At 43.9% G+C, this 17,474-nt stretch overlaps 1 protein-coding gene across 1 annotated transcript; it reads right to left on the bottom strand.

Moving 5' to 3' along the window:
- Positions 1-369: 369 nt before the first annotated feature.
- LOC129338419 (C-X-C motif chemokine 2-like) lies at positions 370-5,149 on the bottom strand. The gene is made up of 4 exons (XM_054992635.1): positions 5,039-5,149; positions 2,565-2,691; positions 2,382-2,466; positions 370-1,691 (listed from the first exon to the last, which is right to left on the bottom strand). Exons 1-4 carry the CDS (start codon positions 5,109-5,111, stop codon positions 1,668-1,670), a joined length of 309 nt encoding a protein of 102 aa, XP_054848610.1. The 5' UTR covers positions 5,112-5,149; the 3' UTR covers positions 370-1,667.
- Between the last annotated feature and the right edge of the window lie 12,325 nt (positions 5,150-17,474).

Below are 17,474 nucleotides of genomic sequence, written 5' to 3'. Positions count from 1 at the left end.
TTTTCTATCGATGAAAAAGGGAGAAAAGGGACCGTCCCAAAAAGTTTACACTCAGGATTGTGAGACATAGCAGGTTGGATTGGGTTGTACTAAGAACTGGGCGAGATTGAGTGAAAGAAGTGGCTGGAGCCAACCTATTGACTTCTACTTTTGTTTAAAATTCCTTTTATATGTATACATTTGTGTGTGTATACTAACACACATACTTTGAAGATCTGTTGGGCTAACAGATATAATTGGACATCAGTATTGTAGTTACTTGGATTATTCAATATTTTTAAATTAAAATAATCCAGTCACACACCTGTCCCCCCGCCAAAAAAAAACAACAGTTCAACCCATTAAGTTTAGAGAAGTATTTTATTTTCATTAAAATGTGTAGTGCAATTTTTTTATAAAAAAAGGTATTTTTCCTCTAATCCAAAGGGGAAAACAACAATAATACCAAACTAATATTCTGAGAAGTTATTCTGACAGTATGTCAGAATGAAGATATACTTTCAAAATGTACTAGTCGATTTACAACATTATTGCTCTTAACATTTCTGCATAACTTGGTAGAACTTCAGAATATTTAGTCAGGAGATACAAGCAAGTGATGTAGCAAGAAACCTCCAAGTGGGCACATCTTGGTATAAATATTAGTCATTTTCCCAGGTCTGAATAAGACAGCATTATGTACTATCGTCCAGAGTCTAGATCAAGAACCCTAATACTGAAAATAAATACTCCAAGTCTGGACTGATGTATGACCACAGCCATCATATTTATTAATAAAAATCTTATTAAAATATTATTATTTCTCAATTTGATTCAAAAATCCAGAAGGGGCCAACAAGTCATTTTAAAAAAATACTACAATATCTTTAAAAAGATCATTAAAACAGAAAATACAAACACAGCCTTGAAATAACGACTGACAGACGCTCCATAAATCATCACAGAAAGTGTCAATGGCAACACTCTCACAATAAATTATTACATCATTATAAATTATACAGGTCAGAACAGCTAAAATGCTTTCTGAAAAGCCACCTCTTTTGCCCCACACTGGGGAAAGAGCAAGGCAAACTTTCCTGAGAAAAGAATTCTGTATTACTGATGCCACAGTAAACAAGGCCCTGCCTCATGCCCCCTCGTACTTGATACTGGCAGAGAAGAGGACCTCCAAGGAAGATCTTGATATGAAGGAAGATTCACTTTACCTGCTTGTAAAGTAACAGCATTGGGCACTATCTAGTGATAACTTCTCCTGCACAAACACCCATGGAGCAACCAACAGCCTCACTATAGCCCTCTGAGGCAAATCCTCCTGATTTCTACAGGGCTTGTGCAAGAGAACTTCCCACTGGAATTGAGCATCTGGCATCTGGATGCTGTGACTTACATTCCACATTTGTTGATTACACAGACTGCAATAACAGCAGCAGGCAGTACTGTTGAACTGAACAGACACCACCAAAAATAGGAATAATAAATATATAATAAATACATAAAAACAAGGTGCAATAATAAATAGTGGAAAGTATTCCAAACAGAGGCTCTGCTGTCAAAGCAAGGAATGCAGGATTCACTTTCCAGTTCTTCCTTCCACAGACTCTGAGTTATTTCTTCTCTCTTGGAAGTCACCAACATCTGCTCTATTTGTCAATATTCAATTTCTTCTTTCATGGCTGGTTCCTTTCTTTATTCTGCAAGTTAACATGGCAGGTGAAAAAATATTAGAAACTGCAAAGCCTCATCAAAACCTGCTTTTTCTGTGCTATGCACTTTGTACTCCAAACTCCAGGTGTAATTGATCCAACCACAGTCAAAAGGTGCCAGCGTAGAATAGTGGACAGAGTGTCAGAATAGGATCTGGGAGATCCAGGTTAAAATTGCCACTCTGCCATGAAATCTTGCAGGGTCACCTTGGGCCAGCCGCAGTCTCAGAGTAACCTGCCTCACAGGGTTGTTGTGATGATAAAATGGAGGGGAATGTTAGTTATGCTGGGTCCCAACTGGACAGAAAGGCAGAGTATGAATGAAGTTAATTAACAAATTAATTAAATATCCCCTTTCCATATCTCTGTTTTCTGGGTGAAAACAAAAAAGTCAAGACACTCCAATATCATGTTGAGTGTGTCTCATCTACAGATGGTAAGAGCTAAAGAAACCTATATTATCCAATGCAATTAACTGGAATATCCAGAAATATACTTGATGGGCAAGATCTTTCCTTCCTAAACAAAGCTGCAGTCCTAAGGCTATTTAAACCTCACCCCCCACCCCCATCAAACCACTGTGCACAGTCTTGTAACCCTGCAGGACATTTGCAAATGTTCTTCATCTGAAGCCATTCTGAAGCCCACTCAACTCCTCTCAACTTTTTCCATACATACCTTTTCCAGAATCCTTTTGACAGCCATTTTAACCCAAGGAGCCTCAGGGTCCAGGCAGACTTCTCTCCCTTCTGTTGTGGTGGCTCTGTTAGAGAACACAAAGTAAACAGCCAGGTAAGTGAAGGGCTCAGATACAGCGGAGGGTCACAAGAAAAGAAACTGACCAATCTGGGGCCTACTTACATGACTTCAGTGTTGGCGCAGTGAGGCCCTGGGGGATAGAGATTTATCCGGGCAAAGAGTTTCATAGGGATCCGGCCAGAAAACAACTCGACACACTGACAGCGCAGTTCCCCGGTCAAGGGGGCAGCTGTGAAAGAAAAGAATAGTGTTTTGGTGAGCGCTCAATCTAAACCTGCATCATTCCAGAACATAAAGCCTTGAGAACCAGCTCATGCAGCTAACCGATCAAAGAGAGTGCTGAAGAATTCATTCTCTGCTGACAGATGCAGCATTATAACTTTTCAACAATTGCAACTGAACTCAAGAAAAGTTAGGTTCCTAAAAAAAAAACCCCTGGTCCCGCTCAGGAATGTCGCCAAACATTAGGACTTCTCCTTTGAGATTCATGAAACGTAAATCTTTTCTGCTTTTGACATGTCACATTGTTAGCCAAGTTGAGATCATTTCAGGTTTCATTGTGCTCTTATTTCCAGTCTTCCTAAGCAGAAGGAGAAATTGGGAAAGTGCCACCCCTGAAATATTTCCAAGATTTAATTTGAGTAGAAGCTCAAACCAGGAACCTGGTGTTAAAAACATGGACTATAGTGAACAGTGTGCTTTTAACTATGTGCAAAGGGCATTTATCTCACTGCCGCACAACCTCAACCAGCCCTCACACATGTTAGCCCAATAGGGACCTTTGCATGTACAAACCAATAATACACACTAAGGGACTGAATCTAGAAGGAAAAGCAAAGCTTTAATGCAGTTAATTGGGGACAAACATTCCAAGTTTTTCCCAAAGAAGCTAGGTTACACACAGAGATTATATAGTTTGAGGATGCATTGGAGGGTGACAGAACAGGTAATGATTACAAGGTAATGTAATGGTAATGGTTACACTCCTACATATTTCTTTTATCTAGCAGTTAATACATATACTACAAAGTCTTACTTCATTGCTTTGAAGGAAAAGGTTTCCTTTCATCGAATCTTTTGTACCAGATCGCTATGCTTTATTTACTGTCTCGTTTGATCTCTATTTAGTGTTTGATTTTGTTACGGGAACGTAAGATTCATTTTCATGTCATTCCATGTACAAACTAACCTGGACCAGCCATTAGGTTGGCCAACACATTCCTTCTACCCAGAAGCCTTTATGGCTTCCACAGAACCAAACTTAGGTCCATCACACTGGTTGGATGAAGAATGGAATACAAATTTAAATAACCGAATAGTGGTTTCATGAGCTAGGTTTAGTACCCAGATAGTCAACAGCATCTCTGATACTACAGATATTGCTAGAAAGATGTGCACACTGTAAAAACCAAGTATTTTAAAAAAAGGGATTCATCATACCCAACAATGAGGGTTTTTTCCCATGAAATGTCCACCAGTTCTGCAGCTAGAACCCTGCTTATTTCAGATTGCTAGTACTCAATCACCCCATCATCTGACAGGACTAGCCTCTAAATGGAGTCTAAAATGAGATGCTTCAAAAATTAGCCAACAAAAATGATGAACCTTTCATTCAGCTATTTGAATGGAACTTAAAAGTACCTAACTTTGGAAGTATTTCAACTGCCTCAGAGCCAAAACATACATGACACAGGGAAGCCTACAAAAATGAGACACTGCCGCTGCAGCCACCCACCACCTCATGGGGTGGGTGGCTAAAATAGTATTGGCTGTTGTGGGTTTTCCGGGCTGTATTGCCGTGGTCTTGGCATTGTAGTTCCTGACGTTTTGCCAGCAGCTGTGGCTGGCATCTTCAGAGATCTCTGTCTTTTGGTGCTACACCTCTGAAGATGCCAGCCACAGCTGCTGGCGAAACGTCAGGAACTACAATGCCAAGACCACGGCAATACAGCCCGGAAAACCCACAACAGCCATCGTTCTCCAGCCGTGAAAGCCTTCGACAATACATAAAATAGTATTACTTCCCACTCATATAGGCCAGAACTCCCCCTCCATAAGTTCCCTGTATGGTTGTTTGCATCAAATGAAAATGAAAATCTTAATCAGCCTCAGAACACAGAGCACAGTAATAAAGAAGGTTGTGTCTCTGAGCACATACAGAGTGCATTTCCCTCATTACACAGAAACCCTTCCACATACACATCTCCAGATCTGAAGTTCTAGTTGGGCTGGAATCCCAGCCCTCAGCTTGTTTGCAAGCTGTTTCTATGCCACAGTGCTCCTAGGACCTTCACTTTGGCCTCTCTCCCCATCACCCATCCCAGAGATTACAGGACCATAAACCCTATTTGGTCCTCTCGGCAAAGGCAACAGTGCCTCTGAGGTCGTGCAGAGTGCATTGCTTGCCAGCCTGCCCGCACCCATCCAGCAATAGAGGATGGAGATGGAGAGGGGTTTCCAGGAGCCCTGCAGCTCTTTTTTTCCACCCATGGGCGGAAGAAAGAGGGAGGCAGAGGGAGCTGCTTTCCCCTCGAGCGCCAAGGGGTTTCTTCCATCTCTGCCCGAGGCAGACTCACCTCGGCTTTGCAAGAGGCTCCCAGCCAGCAGGGCGAAGAGGAGGGTCAGGGCAACTCGGCGGCAGAGACTCATGTTGGCGGCTTGTCTTGCGGGCTGCAGCGCCGTGTGGTGTGAATGCCTCCATCCCGCAGCCAGGCACTTTATAAAGCTTCCCCAGCCCGGGCCGGTGGGGCAATCCCCTGCCGGGAAGACGGCGACTCACGCACGGCCGCTGACTCAAGGCGCGCTGCCCGCCCCTTTGGGTTTTCCTTGCTCGGGTCAGAGGACGGGGAGGGAGGGAGGGGGAGAGGGAGAAGCCCTCGGCCGGGGCTCGGGGGGACGTGGAGGCAGGAGTGGAAGCCCGAAGGGCTGGAAGCGGGGGAATTGATGTGGATGGCCGGTCCACACGTGACGCGGGCTTGCTGCTGAGAGCGGAGCTACAAGAGCCATCCCGGGCGGCCAGAAAAAGAGATCCCGCCCCCGCGCCATTCTGAAGCTTGTCTTCCTCACGAGAAGATGCTAGTGGTCCATCCAGTCCAGCATCCCGTTAAATACCGTGGCCAACCAGTTGCTTTCCACTGATGTTCCCTCTCTGCATAAGGTTTACTGCCTCTGCACAGGGAAGTTCCCTTTGGCTAGCAACCGCTGATGGACGTCTCCTCCCTGAATCTGTTTACACTTGGCCAACCCTACTTGTGATCCTCACTAAGTTCTCTGGCAGTGAATCCCGCAATTTAATTCCTCATTGAGTAAAGGGGGTCTTCCTTTTGTCCATCCAGAATCTACTGCCCATCCATTTGACTGGGTGCTCACCAAGTTCTAGTATTACGGGCAGGGGGGGAGTTCAGAAGGGCATATGGAAGAGGCTCGAATAGAACCTCATATCCCCCAGCAGCACTTTTCTGCCTGGGCTGTTCCTGCAAGTTGGCACCTGTAGTCCCCCTTCCATCCCTACCGCCCTGTCTGAGGCTGGATCCTCACTCACGTGTGTTGCTGGCCACATGTCATCAATGTCATCAATACAATTCACCTCCTGATTGTCTTGTCCCCACAGGTTGACGATGATGAAAGTGGCTGCAACAATATCCAGTGACAAGCGCACCCAGACTGAGTGTGTATTTGACAGGAAGCAATGCCAGATCTTTGCCTGGATAGTTGATGCATTTACAAATGTGTTTGTGGCATGCACACATGCCACCCTCTGACCCATCCCACGCCAACAATATCATAGGCTGGGATCCCTTTCTGATACCTGAAGCTTTCTACGCTGGAATGAGACCTGGTGCTGCCCCCACCCACCATTTCACATTACTTACCGAAGGTGTGAAGAGTCAGAGAGGGGCCATCCAGGTGAAGGGTTGGGAAGGCCTTCAACATTGTAATGACACAGAGTTGGCAGCTCTGGGTAGAGAAATTTCTGGAGAGCTGGGATGGAGCTTGGGGAGGGCAGGATTTGGGGAGGGGAGAGACGTCAGTGGGGTATAAAGCCATAGAGTCTAGCCTCCAAAGCAGCCATTTTCTCCAGAGGAACAGATTCTTGTAGTGTGGAGATCAGTCCCAATTCCAGGAATATTCCAGGTTGGCAACTCTATAGCATTGTTTCCAGATTTGGTTAAGAAACTCATATAACCTGTTGTAATACTCTGCAAAATGCCAACCTTCTCTACCAGCCCTAAACAATTACAAAAGGGGGGGGATAAGTGGCAGAGATGGTAGGTGGCAAGATTTTACAGAAGAAGAAGAAGAAGAAAGAAGAAGAAGAAATGTATATAGCGCCCTTCAGGACAACTTAATGCCCACTCAGGGCAGTTTACAAAGGGCAGTCCCACAACAAAACAACCTGTGAGGTGGGTGGAGCTGAAAGAGCTCCAAAGAACAGTGACTAGCCCAAGGTCACCTATTTGGCTTCAAGTGGAGGAGTGGGGAATCAAACCCAGCTCTCTGGATGAGAGTCCCGTGCTCTTAACCACTACACCAAACTGGCTGTAAGGATTTTAGTAGAACCATCATTTGAAAGCTCTGCCCAAATGTCCTCTTAACATTTCAAAAATAAACATCAGAAAACTCTTGTAAAATGCCTGTTCTCATACCAGTGGTCCTCTGTGAACCATTGATAGCTGTTGTCTACTGGCTGTTCTTTTTTCCCCACTTATTTTCCCCACTTGTTTCCCACATTGACGTGGCAAGCAGACTACTTTTGGTTGCCACCCATTGCTGTGCTTTGCTGTTTTCCCTATCAGGACTTAAAGAAGTGGAGAAGACGGTGGATTTCCAATTGAAGAAACAGGACAAGGCTGTGTTAACAGCCTGCCCACCCCCTTACCCAAAGCAGCACTGCCCCAATTCATATCACTCCCCAGCTATATTTTGCATCTAAATGACAAGTCATGTATTTATGGAAAATATTTCATGCCTGTTATTCTTTTCAGTGGGGACCTAAAGCAGCTTACAACATCATTATCCTCTTTTCCATTTTATCGTAACATCCACAACCTTGAGAAGTAAGATAGTCTGAAAGGAAGCAACCAGCCCAAGATCACCCAGCCAAGCTTCTATGGCAGAACAGGAACCCAGATCTCCCGGATCGTCATCTGGTACTCTAACCATTTTACCTCACTTGCTTTGATCTCAGAGTCTGTTCCCAGATCTCCAGCATGGTACATAATTAGGCATGCAATAATCTGATTGGGTGTATCCTTTCTTTAAAATATGAGACCATTTAATAGAACATTAATAGAATATGAGACCATTTAATAAAACATTTTGTCTCACAGTAGATATGGTTGCACTTATGCCTGGTAATCAAGCCCATTTGGGAACATCTGCCATCTAAACAGGCTGCGGGAACACGGGGGCAAAGCAAGACACCAGTATTTGGTCTTTAAACATGCTAGGAAGAATCCATTTGCCATAGGGCCAAGCTACACATGACGAAAGACACTTGCCTGGCAAGTGGATTGAATGGAGGGCAAGTGAACAGGGAGAAATACACTTGCCATTCAAGTGTCATTTGTCACTTGTAGCTTGGCCCATAGTCTAAGAGCCAAGCTACAAGTGACGAATGACACTTGCCTGGCAAGTGAACAGACTCATGTGTATTCCTCCCTGTTCACTTGCCATTCACTTGCACTCCACTTGATCAAGTGGAGGGCAAGTGGAGGGCAAGCGAACAGGGAGAAATACACGTGAGTCTGTTCACTTGCCAGGCAAGTGTCATTCATCACTTGAGCAAAACAAGTTATGTAATAAAATGTGAATAGCCTATAATCTATTGAATACTTCAGAATGAAGCTCGCTGCAAGTGCTTGAATAGCAGGCATTCCATGACACCTTAATATGTATGCACTTTTTATAGTCAAAAGCATTCATTCACCCCTTAAAGTTTTTTTTTCCAGCTGGAACAGTTTCGTGGTAGGAAGCTTAAACCTGAAGAATAACAACTTTAGCAACTTTTGGGAGGCATCCCCCAATTCCCCTTTCCTCCTCAAAGCAAAACAAAAAAATAGGAACATTTGTTTAGCATCAAATGGCATCAGAAAATGAGGACTGTGGTAAAGAAGGACAGCTGGAACTTTATGTATGGAAATATTACAACAAGGGGAATGTGTGTCAAGATCAAGAACACTGAAAGGCTCTGGAAATGTGAATGTTGTTATTACTCCAGCCTAGTCCTGTCAGTGATTTTAGAACAAGGGAGCACTCAATGAAATTGATGAGCCATTGATTCAGGACAGAACAAAGGAAGTACTTCTTTGCCCAACGCATAATTAACTTGTGGAACTCACTGCCACAGGATGTGGTGATGGTCACTACTTTGGATTGCTTTCAAGGGGCATTAGACAGATTCATAGAGGATGGATCTGAATTGCTGTCAGCCGTGAAGATTAAACAGATCCTCCAATTTTTAGCCAATATCCCCCTGAATATTAGGTGTTGGGGGAACCACAGCACAGAAAGGTGTTTTTGGCTGAGGTGTTCCTGCTTATGGGTCTTCCTGGCACATCTAACTGGCCACTGTGGGAATGATGCGGGACCACTGGTCTGATCCTACAGAGCTCATGTTCTGTTCTTATGATGCCCTGGGAAAGCATACACATAATGCCTGGCTCAGCACTGCTGGTATGCGTACAGCATTACAGCTGTGCAACAGATGAAAAGCTCAGATTACAAAATACAATGAAAAAGAGGTTCACTGTATTGCGAACCTACAGTGCACCTTTTGTATGTGTTGTCTCTTTGTCAGATTAGTCAGCAGTTTGCTGCACGGGTCATAAAATGTGTAGCAGCTGTCTCCATAGATCACACCAATATATCACGACACCTGGGGCAACTTTCTGCCAATACATGCAGACCCAGCAACCCCAAATTCGGATTCCTATCAAGCAACAGCTTTTGCTGCTGATCAACAGATTATGTCAAGCCACAGTCGCATTAGCAGGAGGTCAACTTTATATTGCAGTAAGGCAGGCTGATATTATTGATAGAGTCATAGATGATTCGTGAGATGGTAGCATATTGACGGATCCAGTGCTGGGACTTGCTACAGCCACGCTCCCATACTAGAGGGTTTGTCACTGCCACTCGCTACTGGGTTAGGAATGGGTTACCCACCAACTGATTGCGTGAAAGATGGGAAGAATTGTGCTGAAGGGGTAGGTGAGCCAGCAGGTACAGAAAGTACCATTCATCACTTGAGCACATTCTTTACCTGCTCAGTCATCGGGTCCTCTGTTGCAAGCAATGAAAGCACCCCACCACCAAAAGGAAAAGAAATGCCACGCTATTGAATGCCTGAGAGGGGAGAAGCAGGACTTCCTCCAGCCCCAGGCAGCTAGCTACGAGGAAGGCTCCCACACTTTGGGCATCCTGCGGAATGCGTACAATGCAATTATTTGGGGAGGGTTATCTGTGAAATAGGATTGTAGTTTTAATGTTTGTGTCAATATTAAAAAGTTTCCATTGCATGGTTTATTGTGTGTATTATATTGATGGTGTGGTGGTTAGAATATCAGATTAGGATCTGAGAGATCCAGGTTTGAATCCCCATGGAAACTTGCTGGGGACCTTGGGCCTGTCAGATGCATTTAGTCTAATGTGCCTCATATAGAGATCCCAGGTCCCCCAGTGGAGGTGGGGATTCCCTGCTCCTACCTTCTGCCTCCCACCTCCACTCACCTGGCCAGTGGAGGGGGGAGGCGTGGGAACAGGTCTCCCAAGTAGGCTCCCGGGGCAAAGCGATGACATTACTTCCAAGGGTGATGTCATTGTGCCGCCCCAAGACTCAGCCTGCACTGTGCAGCGGGCCCAAACGGGTCCACTGTGAAGCATGTGGATGCTCTCATGCCTGCTTGATGATGTCACCAGAAGTGATGTCATCGCACCACCCCTGAGAGCGCTCCCACACCTGCACAATGATGTCACCTGGAAGAGATGTCATTCGTATGTCACTTCTGAGATTAAACTGGAATGTGCTTTTGAGCACACCTTGATATACTCTCCCTGCACCCACCAACTTCTGACATGGGTAACCCCAGTTAGAAACTTCCTCTGGATCCTAAAATATACCAAGGCTGGTTATCATTGCTAAGCTTTGGAATTAAGCTCTAGTTAAGGATCTGAGTTTGTGTGGGGAAAGCTAACTTCTGTTCACCTGTGTGCCAGCATTCATACATCACAGGTAGTTGTAGCTGATTCCTAACAGGGCTTTCTTCAGTGAGCTGCATGCAGGAAAGCGGAGAGCAGGAAAAGAGGCCCAGATATGAACTCAGTAATAAACTGGATTATACATTCCAGTTTAATAATGGTTAAAAGCGATGTCTGAATGCAGTTAGACCATATTGTGTTCACACCATCACACAAATAGGCTCTGTCATTCATTCATATAACTATCAGCCACCACAAATCACTGCTCCTTTATCTAGAACAGTATTTTTTTTCCCTTTAGACTGTCAATCGTTTAAAGGTTTTCTGGGTATCCAAGGAAATGTAAGCTAATTGAGAATTTAAGAGGAAAAATGGCTCATCAGCAATCCAACCCAGGAAATCCTGTTTCTGTCTTGCAAGCCATTTCATGTCCAGTATTATTGAGAACTTCATATTTTAAAAACGGCGTGTAGACTTGATGCATTGGTTGGTTTACTTGCTTGTTTGATCGTACAAAATATTTAGACGTCTCTGCTTTCTCCCTGATAATTGGAACCAAAGGCAGGCAACAACAATAAAATCAGCACAAGACTACGTAATTCTAAAAACAGCATTAAAACAACCAGCAGAAGCATATTGAAAATAAACTTCAGCACAGACAACCATATAGTGTGGTGGTGTGCCAGAGAGAAGGGCTAGGATCTTTGTGACCCAGGGCCAAGCTACAAGTGACGAATGACACTTGAATGGCAAGTGTATTTCTCCCTGTTCACTTGCACTCCACTCAATCCACTTGCCGTTCAAGTGTCATTCGTCACTTGTAGCTTGGCCCCCAGGTTCTGTTCCCCACTCTGCCATGGAAGGTCAATGGGTGGCCTTGGGCCTATCACACACTCTCAGCCTAACCTGTTTCACGGGGTTGTTATAAGAGAAAAAATAAAAGAGAGGAGAATGATGGTCCCCATTGGGGAGAATGCTGAGGTATGACTGAAGTAATTTTTTTAAAAAAAAATCAAGCTATCCATGCAGCAACCATCTTGACGACCCACAGGGTCCTTGTTTTACAAGCTCTCAGAAATCATGTAATTTCTTCAAGGGGGCTCTTCCATACTATGACAGCAGCATACCACCCTTCCAGACAACTTAACACCCACTCAGAGTTATTATCCTTACAACAATTAACCTGTGAGGTGGGTAGGGCTGAGAGAGCTCTGAGAAGCTGTGACCAAGGTCACCCAGCTGGCTTCAAGTGGAGGAGAGGGGAATCAAACCTGGCTCTCCATATTAGAGTCCTGCCACTCTTAACCGCTACACAAAATTGAGCAGATAGCTGGAAAATGTGCCCTCTCAGGAGGAGTCAGAAAAATCAAAGGCATTGAGTGAAGCTGCCACAGGAGATCCTACTGAGAGATTAAGGCTTGGGTCCTATGTACACATTCCCCACATGTTTGACAGGCTGAGGGCCAAGCTCCACATGACGAATGACACTTGAACGGCAAGTGGATTGAGTGGAGGGCAAGTGAACAGGGAGAAATACACTTGCCATTCAAGTGTCATTCGTCATGTGGAGCTTGGCCCTGAGCTGTAGAGCTCCCTTCCTCTTTCCCTAGTTCTTTCATTTCCACAAGCAAGTGTTCATTGAAAACCACAGACCTTGCACAAATGAAAATGATAGTGGAAGAGGACGTGAGTTCTGGAGCAGAACACAGTCTAGCACATGTGGAACTTGTTCATAGGATCCAAGGTGAATTCGTTAATTAATGGCTTTCATTAATTGATGGCATTCGTTAATAGATAAACTAATTTGGAAAGAGGTGGTTAATTTCTCTCTTGTCTTTTTGTTCCATAAGAACACCCAAGGCAGCAAACAGATAGAAAAGATCCTAATAAAACACAAATAGCCAATTGCCAGTGCAGATTAATAAAACAGTACCAGGTTGCAGCTCCTTTTGATGGTTTGAGCAATGGCAGTGGGGAGGGACAAGAAAGTTCAGCCACCACATGATTGAAAAGAAAGAAAGAAAGAAAGAAAGAAAGAAAGAAAGAAAGAAAGAAAGAAAGAAAGAAAGAAAGAAAGAAAGAAAGAAAGAAAAGAAAGAAAGAAAGAAAGAAAGACAATTAACCAGTCCTACTAATTTACTATTTTTTAAAAAAATATATTCAGGAAGTGATAAACAAGTCCAAGCTTGTCATCCCAAAAATAACAATACAAAAATGTTAAATATAACTACTTCATTTGTCTATCTACAGAGGCAGATATTGTGGGAGACCTGGAAAAACATCCAAAAAAAGATATTTAAAAGCCTGCTCTTATCAAATCAAATTGTATTCATAAGCATAGAGCATCTAAAACAATGACACCGTGACATTTTTAGCACCGTCAGCATTGCCACACAATAAGGAACCAGTATGTGTAATAAAGAAAGCCTTCCTATCTCTCCCTCTCTCTTTCTCTGAATGACAGGGAGGTGAGCACAGGCTCTGGTTCATTTGAAAAGGAAGTTGAGAAAGTAGTGAGCAGATTTACAAGCCAACAGCATGTATGCTGCAATTGTGGCTTCCTCCTGGCTCTTTATCTTTTGTCTCCTTAATGAAGGGTGTGTCGTTCATTGTTCCTGGATGACCAGCCTCCAATCTCTGCAGCTTTACCAGAATGAAATCACAATTGTTCTTTACTGCCTGGGTAGTGTCGGGTTGGTGATTTGTACTTTAATATTTCATCGTATTGAGCAATAAGGGACTTTCTTGGATTTCGGTTTGGGGAGGGGGGTGTATGAAATCAACCATAGGAAGTGGGGTGAAATTTCTGGAAGTTGCAGGCCACTAGGAAGCAAAAAGAAAAATACCTAGATATTCGATGCCATATTTGATGTGTCAATAACACAGATTTTGTTTAGTATTTTTTAATTTACTTTACAGCCAGCCTTTATTTCATTATCCAATGAGGGGACAAAAAATGGATGTAACCAAACACCAGCAAAAATATTAAGCTATTTGCTTACATGCACCTTGCTCGCGTAGGACACTTGTCAGATCCCGTCATAACATCATGGTCTGGCCCTGAGAAATCTACTTTCCACCTTTATCTTTTAAAAGTTTGCAACATCCTGCTTGGTGAAGAGTTCCGGTGAGCTCAATAGTTTGTACAATGTTCTGTTGGTTGGCTCTAATGAAAATTATTACATGGTCTTTATTCTTGCTTTTGTTTCTTGCTCAAGGAGGAGCAGGGCTCATTTCCAGGGGGAACATGCAGAAACACCGTTCCAGCAGTTGCCCCAACAGTCATGTGGCCCCTTTTGGACATTTTGGGTAGTTTAGGCTTGGATTGGGGTTGAAACGGCCCGAATCAGGGCTGAAACAGCCCAGATCAGGTCAGTGCCAGGTGGGGGAACCCATTTTGGCCACGATCCTGGCCAAAACGGGCCCAAAATGGCACTTTTCAGCCATTTCCGGCCCATTTCCACCGGTATCAGACCTGAAACATCTGAGATCAGGTTGGTGTCAGGCCGGGGAGGATTCCCCTGCCCAGCACCAACCTGGTCCTGGTCATATCGGCCCCGATCCAGGCCCAAACAAGCCTTCGGCCATTTTGGGCCCGTTTCGGCCTGGATTGGGGCCAAAATGGCCCGGATCGGAGCCAAAGGCACCAGGATTAGGTCGGTGCCTGGTGGGGGACCCCTCCCCTCCCTGGCACCGATCCAATCTGGGCCATTTGGGGCCCGATCCAGGCAAAACATGCCCAAAATGGCAATTTTGAGCCATTTTGGGCCCATTTCTGCCCGGATTGTGGCCAAAATGGCCCTGATCCGGCCACTGCCGGGTGGGGGAACACTCCCCCATCTGGCAGCAGCCGAATCCCGGCCATTTCGGCCTGATCAAGGGGTGGGGCATATGCTAATGTTTTATGCTAATGAGTTCCTGCCGTGCTTTTTCTACAAAATGACCCCTGAGGAGGAGGAGGAGTTTTTAAAAATGTTAGTAGAAGACATACAGTGCAATAAAACTGGACCATGAAGCACCAGATTAGATGCATTTGAGAAGGCTCAGAGGGTTGTTGCTTTGTTTTAGGGAAGCCCATTAAAATCTCAAGGCAGGTTACAAGTGAAAAACAGCAGCATGGTAGAAACAAGCAACAAATCTAGCAAACAATGCACTGTAACCCTTAATTGGGCATAGCCAGCTTTATCATGCAGTCTCATCTAGTTCTCTGCTGGACTGCAGCCTGTATCCCACCTGGCTTTCTCACATACTGATCCCCAGATAGTCTTTCTGATCAATACTCCCCATTTTGCCTCAAGTTCTCAAACTTACAAGCTCTTTTTCAGTTGTTCAGAAATCCGGAAGTTTTAACTTGGTTCTAGTATAAAATAAGAAAAATGTACATATGGGGATTTCCTCACAACTCCAGGTAATAATTTGTCTTTAATTTGACTCAGTAGTACCTAAAACATTGTTACTCTAAAGAATGTGCTCCCTTCCCATCTCAACCGCAAGGGAACTGTGTGTCTAATCTGAAATTTGAGAGGGATTTGGATGGATTTTCACTGTCTTTAATATTTTCAATGAACGGACTCCATGATTTCCTGCTTCTTCCCAGAGGAACTATAACCTGAAACCAGCATTAAGGTTAAGAAACTAGATGCCTGCTAAGCCAAATCCAAATCTTTATTATAAAGGGTTCAAACTTGACTGGCATAAAACATAACAGCATTCATATACTCAGAGCTTCTAGAACTATAGGTTTTAGCTCCAACATTAATAAATATATTATGAAAGTTAAAAATACAATTTCAACATTTTTTTCTGATAAGATTAGTATACCTTCATTAGCTGATGGATTCTATTAGCTGCTGTGATACCAGCGAAGCATTTTATAGAGGATACTAGTGAGACCAGGTTTAACACTGACATCATGACCTGAAAAATATTTTTAAACCTAGCCTGAAGAAGAATTCTGCTGAACTTGAAACCTTCCACAATGTTTAATGCCAAATTGGTTGGCCTAGGGAAGCTTGATCCTGTCTAATCTTGGAAGATAAACAGGGTTGGCCTTGATTAGTAATTGGATGGAAGCCCTCCAGAGAAGACCAGGGCAGTTAAGCAGAGGCAGGCAATGACAAACCACCTCTGTTAGTCTCTTGCTTTGAAAACCGCAGCGGGAGTCACCATAAATTGGCTCTGACTTGATGGCATTTTCCACAGCAATTAACAACAAACTCCTGAGGAGAGTTACTCCAGTCTAAGCTCATTGAAATCAATGGGTTTAGACTGGAGTAACTCTCCTTAGGATTTCACTGTAAAGGCAGTGTTCTTGGTTTGGGGTTATTATTACTGTTGTTATTTCCATGGCCCAGTATGGATTTTACAGTCTTTGAATCCATCTTTCATTTCTTCTTGAGCCCTTCCCATCAGTATAGATTAAAGGGAATTCTCAGGGTTCCATGACACCAAAAACAATACACACACACCAGGCAAGGATGTAGAGATTAAAAAGTGGCTTTAGTCCCATTCAAAAGAGGCACCGCTGAGACACCAGGTTCAAATGCCTGCTCAGTCTTCACCACGGGATTTCGGTAAGAGTAAAATGGAGAGCTGTGTATACAATCTTGAGCTCCTTGGAGGATCAGAATTTGCACAATTGTGGCTTCTCTTCAGAGAAGGGGGGAAAGGGGGGGTTGTAATTATGAAACAAGAGCATCTCATGCCTCTTTGCCACTGTTCATGTAAAGCAAATACTCTTAGGTATGGGGCATCTGCTTAGCATGCCAAAGGCCCCAGGTCCAGTCCCCAGCATTGCCAGGTACAAGATCAGACAGGAGATGACGGGAAAGACCTCCACCTGAGATCCTGGAGAGTCTCTGTTAAGAGTAGACAACACTGACCTTGACCAGCCAAGGGCCTAACTCAGTATAAGGCTGATTCAAGTATTCATTCCTTATATAATATATAAACCAGGGGATACAATCCAACCTACCTAGCACTTCTCTTGCACAAGGTCAGTACATTTCAGTGATTGCAAGCTGTGCCTAAAGCCACCAAACCCTGCATGATAAAACCAAGGTCTGTGCCACGGAAAAAATCCTAGCTACTGTAGTGGCCAAGCCATTGAGCTGTGATACAGCCCTTTGCTAGTTCAAATCTCACTCCTGCTATGAACGCACCAGGTAACCTTGGATAGGCCACTCCTCTCAGCTCCAGCTGTATTGCAGGGATAATAGTAACATTGACTTTGTTTCCCTGCTCTTGAGTGGGTATTAATCTGTCCAGAAAAACAGCATACAAATGAACTGTTATTAATATTACATGTTGGCCTTCAAATACGGGGCGGGGAGGGGGTATTTGCATTTTATGAGACCTTTGAGGTCGAAGGCCAATTTGATTGAGGGAATTTTATTGTTTTGCTGTGATTCCGTCTTCTGTGTTGTTGCAGGTAGGGTTTTTTTTCTTCCCTATTATTGGGTTGGATCCAACCAGTTTTTCTAGTGGTGAAAAAGGGAGGAAGGGTCCCCCCCTTGACCATCCAAAAAGTTTATACTTGAGATTGTGAGACTTGCCAGGTTGGATTTGGCTGCACTAAAACCTGGGTGAGATTGAGTGAATGATCTGACTGGAGTCAACCTATAGACTTGTACTTATGTTTAAAATTCATTGTTTGTGTATACTAATACACACAACTCGGGGAGCTGTCAGGCAACAGTATTGTACTTACTTGGATTATTCAATATTTCTAAATCAAAAATCCAGTCTTACACCTGTCCCCTCCCCACTAAAAACAACAGTTCAACCTACTAAGTTTAGGAAAGTATTTTATTT

This window comes from Eublepharis macularius, chromosome 12 (assembly GCF_028583425.1).
Source record: "Eublepharis macularius isolate TG4126 chromosome 12, MPM_Emac_v1.0, whole genome shotgun sequence".
NCBI lineage: Eukaryota > Metazoa > Chordata > Lepidosauria > Squamata > Eublepharidae > Eublepharis > Eublepharis macularius.
The sequence above is the reverse complement of the archived record's forward strand: the minus strand, read 5'-3'. Positions and strand labels throughout refer to the sequence as shown.